Source organism: Tamandua tetradactyla, chromosome 8 (genome assembly GCF_023851605.1).
Source record: "Tamandua tetradactyla isolate mTamTet1 chromosome 8, mTamTet1.pri, whole genome shotgun sequence".
Classification (NCBI taxonomy): domain Eukaryota; kingdom Metazoa; phylum Chordata; class Mammalia; order Pilosa; family Myrmecophagidae; genus Tamandua; species Tamandua tetradactyla.
The window spans coordinates 77,587,653-77,592,888 of NC_135334.1; the positions used below are offsets into that span (position 1 = coordinate 77,587,653).

The 5,236-nt window shown below is 36.2% G+C and overlaps 1 protein-coding gene across 1 annotated transcript; it reads right to left on the reverse strand.

The window, feature by feature from the left end:
• On the reverse strand, nucleotides 1-954 carry LOC143645174 (olfactory receptor 51A4-like). Its single transcript, XM_077114747.1, has one exon. The coding sequence runs from the start codon at nucleotides 952-954 to the stop codon at nucleotides 1-3; it is 954 nt and encodes a 317-aa protein (XP_076970862.1).
• Nucleotides 955-5,236: the final 4,282 nt, after the last annotated feature.

Genomic DNA, 5,236 nt, shown 5'->3' on the forward strand with positions numbered 1-5,236 from the left:
TTACTTGAGTAACTTTCTCCTGTCTTTGATTACCTTGTGCACTGCTAACTGTATCTCTTTGGTTTTTAAGCTATAAACCAGTGGGTTAAGGACAGGGGTCAAGAAGAGGAAGAGATTAGACATGGTGACATGGAGAAGGGGAGATGTGAATGTACCAAACCGATGAATTAGGGCCAGCACAATGAGTGGCACATAAAAGATAAAGACAGTGAAAATGTGGGAAACACAAGTATAAAATGCCTTGAGCTGACCGTCTTGAGAAGCAATACCCAGCACTATTTTCAAAATCAAGATGTATGAAATGACAATGAACATAGAATCAACTCCAAAGGAGCAGAGGACAAGAGTCAACCCATAGATGATATTGACTCTGACAGGGCCACAAGCCAGCTTCATAACATCAGGGTGGTAGCAGTAACAATGTGATAGGATGACATCTTTGCAGAAGGGCAATTGCATGAGCAGGATGGGCAAGGGAATCATCAACACTGCACCTCTAATCAAAGCTGCAAGTCCAATTGCAATGATCCGAGAAGGGGTTAAAACCACAGTGTAGAGCAGTGGGTTCCGAATAGCTACAAAGCGGTCAAAGGCCATAGCCAGCAGGATGGCTGATTCCATGGAAGAGAAGATATGAATGAAGAACATCTGTGCCAGGCAAGAATGGAACTCAATCTCCCTGTGATTCAGGAGGAAGACATTGAGTACTGTGGGTAGAGTTGATAAAGACAAACCCACATCTGTAGCTGACAACATAGATAGGAAAATATATTGAGGTTTATGAAGGCTAGGAGTGATTTTGATAACAAAGAAGATTGTGCAGTTCCCTAGAAGGGCGATTAGGTACATGGCACACAATGGGATGGAGATCCATATTTGTACAGCTTCCAGTCCTGGGATGCCTGCTAAAAGGAAAGCAGGTGGCTGGAACCAGCTGCTGTTTAAAAACCCCATAAGGATATTTCTTTGGACCCAGCTCAAACCAGCTTCCCAGTATTCCTGTTGAGAGAAAAATATCACATTTAAAAATAAGTGGGAATAATGCTTCTGACTTCTCTGAAGCAGCCTTAATTCTAGACATTTTTATATCAAGGAATTGATCCTTTGAAGGGTCCTAACCTGTCTGGAGTTAGGACATTGGGTAACTGGCATTTCAAGTTAAGGTATAATAAAATTCCTTTGGTCTAAAGCACAATGATGACTAAGAACATAATATTTCTGCATCCAATTCTTAGAAAAATTTTGTTCTCAGACTGTTTCTTATTCCTTTGTAATTTAATTTACCTAATTATTTTGGCATCTATTTTTATTTTCAGCCACTTTTGCTGAAACTCTATAATAAATTCCTGTACTTTCTTCCCCATCAACTTCATACCTATAAATATTCAGGCATCTGACAATATATGCACTTTTTACTAGGTATTTCTTCTACCTGCAGAAATAATGCATAGGATATTTCAATAACCCATATAAACTCCAAGCTTTTTAAAGAACTTGCATGTGATCCTTTTTAAACGATGTGTCGATTTTTCGAAAGAGAATATTCATTGAAGTGTGACCAAGTGATACAACCATCGAAATGGATATTACTGTTTTTCTTATTAGGCACTAGAATAGTATCAAACATCAATCAATTATTTTTTAACAGATTTTGAAATATCTCTACTTCAAAATATAAATAAAATATATTAAATCATAAATATCATATTCCTCAGTAAATGTCTTATAATAGCATAGTTGGAGGAAATATATTAACTCTCAAGCGCTTATCTTCCCAACAGCTATAGGAAGAGATATTATCCATGACTGGCTGAATACAATTATATTTAAATATTTTGTTTAAATTACAGAGTTAACCATGCAGAAACAGAAAATTCTAATATAACTATATTTTTATGGAGGAGAGGTAGAGGGCAGAGAAGAATGAACTGAACTAGGGAAAAAAACAAATAGAAATTGATCAATGATTCTTTCTGAGGAGGAGGGCTAGAAATAGGGAGGATGAGGGAAACAGACTATTGTCTTTTGCTGCCAGCCAAAATTACAACTTCTGTATTATTTTAAAACTATGTACATAGTTTTAAAATTACTATATTTTTATATATGTAATTGTAATTGAACATCACATTCCACCCAAATTGCAGTTTATGTATTTCCATCCAATGATGTATATACCTATGCTTGTTCAATCTTCCATACACATATCCTTGACACCAAGTACCTACTATATCCTACAATATTTTTTCATGGGATGGCTTATAATTTTTTTTTCTACAAATCATGCACTTTTATTTGAGGGACTGAGTCATGAGCAGCCTTTCTAGGGGCTTAGAATATAATGAAATATTAGCTTCATACAAAATTTTTCAGCTATATGCATGGAATGAAGAAGTTACTCATCTTGAAAAATAAAAAAAGGTGTGTTGCCTAAGGAGCTGGTGAAGCCAATCACATCATGTAGACTACCCACTCTCATAGGCACGCATCACATTGCTCCCACTATGCTAAGATTAAAGCACTTCCTTATAACCATAAAATTTGGACCTACATAACATTCTACACATTTCACATTTCAACTAAATATACACAATACATATACTGCAGGTCCACATATACACATATAACCTCCCTCTGTTTCAACTACCTTCCAAAATATCTTAGAATTCATTCTCTTTTCCCTTATCTCCATTTCACCCTACTGTTTTAGCACAGACCCAGTCACTGTCAACATAGCCAGGACCAATACCTTCAACTCTACTGGGACCACCAATATAAAACTCAAGTATCTACTTAGTTCAGACTGTTGCTTATTCCATTTTTTAATATCTCTTGTACCTATCTTCCTGATCCTTTCCAATGAAAAAGCCTTCTGTTCAACTAGTTAAGATTTTTTTCTAGTCTCTCTCTACTTTAGTCAAATTGGGTCCTTATATCACTATAAATGACTTACTTATTCCCACTTCAAAATATTTGTATAACTTCTAGGGAAAAATTCACAAATTATCACAACTTATCTCTACCTTAGTTAAATCCATTGTTTTAAGACAAGTTTATATCCAGCATTCTATAAAAGGCTTCCCAGAAATCCCGTAACTTCATGTAACAAGAACTCCTCTCTCCAGCCATTAAATGCATACAGAATGCACAGTTGTCATCGTTGTTGTGTTTTTTCCCTACATTTGGCATTTACCATACATAGTTTCATATTACCTCCAAACTGTTATCTACATGAGCTTCCCTTATCTACCTTGATTTTAAATGTCTTTAAGATCTAGACTGCATCTTTCACATTTCTCAGTATAAGGATAGTCTGACACTGTTTGGACGTAGAATACATCATAGTAAATTTTGTTAAAAAATATATTACAGGTTCAGAAATTCCTACTCCAGCATAGCAGAAATCCAAACTTCATTTAAACTTTGATGTAAGAAAAGTTTTGCTGGTCATCTTTTCTGCCAAACTTGAAAGACGAGGAGTACTCCATTAGGTAGAAAATATTTATCACCTTACTGGATTTCCAAAATTCTTATGCTGTATTTATATTTACCTGTCTGTTGGACTGCTTGTCCTAGCCAGACAGATATTCTACAGACTTTCCTGGCTATCCAAACGGCATTTAACTACTCTAACTATGGTCCATATGCAATCGCTTAAACATACTTTTAAGTCTCTTTTTGGCCTTTTGGAGACAAGTCAGTCTTTTTTTATTGTTATTTTTATTTATGTATTTTTGACAAATGATTTCTCCAGTTTGTTGTCTGCCCCAGAGTCCACTCTTACAAAGTATGAATCCCCACCAGTTAACCTTGAATTCCTATAATTCTCAACTAGACTTTTATATTCTCACCTTTTTCCAGCACTCTTTTGTCTTCCATATTTAAGGGCACTGAGCTTCCATGACTTTTCATTTTACATGCCTAAGGAAACCTTCAGTTAAGTAACTTCTAAAAATAGTGACCCATCTTCATACTTTTAAAGAAAACCAATTCAACAATTATTTTTATGTGCTGAGCTCTCTCCTTACCATGGAACCAGCAACCTTCTGTACAGATTGGCATGTGAGTTCAGCAGGACAGTTCTTTTCTGTCAGTCTCAACCTCATTGGCATAGACAGGGAACAGATGGTTTCTTTTGAGATCTTACAACCCCCAATAGAGACCACACCCAGAGTTATTTATGAAAAGAAATATAGTCTCTTAAGAAAATGGCCATAGGGTGGTTATCAAATTATTCCCATAGGATAGCTTCAACATGCTACACATGAGATATCGCAGAAAAAAAATACTTGAAACCAAAACCTTGCCAAACTGCTTTACTCAAAATTTCAGAGGCCCTACAATTAATCACACACTCATGCATGAAACCAGTTGAATCTCTAATGTCCACCAGAAACATTTGATGAGCTTTTCATTAGAAGTGATTGCTTCTCATAAGTGAATTTAACCTTTAAATATCACCATTTGGTTTGGATTATTTTTGAGGTAAATCATTTTGTAATGCAATTCTCTACTTTCTTTTGAGAAGGTGAGGATTGAAATTACTACTGCTATGTATGCTCATTAGTTCATTGTTTTACAACAATAAAACACTGTAGATTATTTGAGAGGTATAGGACCATTTATTTTAATCTGTTTGAGTGGTAGTTACATTCAGTTGCCAACTTGGCTAGGTGAACGTGCCTAGTTCTGTTGCTGTGGACATGAGCCAATGGTACGTGAACCTCATCTGTTGCTCATTACATCTGCACTTGGATAAGACATGTGCCTGCTGCAATGAATGATGTTTGAGTTAATTGGCTGGTGCTTAAATGAGAGAGTTCAATCTAGTACATCCCATCCCAAGCAGCTCAGCATATCTCATCTCAGCACTCACAGTTCAGCCCAGGCCTTTGGAGATGCGGAAAGAAATCACCCCAGGGAAAGTTGTTGGAACCCAGAGGCCTGGAGAGAAGGCCAACAGAGATCACCTTGTGCCTTCCCACAAAAGAAAGAACCTCAGTTGAAAGTTAGCTGCCTTTCCTCTGAAGAAGTAATGAAATAAATCCCCTTTTATTAAAAACCAATCTGTCTCTGGTGTGTGCATTCTGGCAGCTAGCAAACTAGAACAGTTAGTATGGCTTTTTAAAATGTTTGGTTTTCACTCTTTCTTTTATTCCTGTAATCTTGTTATGTAACATGTCTTCCTCCTTTCAAAGTTTTAAATTTATTTCCTTCTTTAACCCAAAAATCCAGAACC

Excerpts from the sequence above, each read along its gene's own strand:
- LOC143645174 (XM_077114747.1), bottom strand. The coding sequence starts at position 954 with ATGGGGTTTTTAAACAGCAGCTGGTTCCAGCCACCTGCTTTCCTTTTA.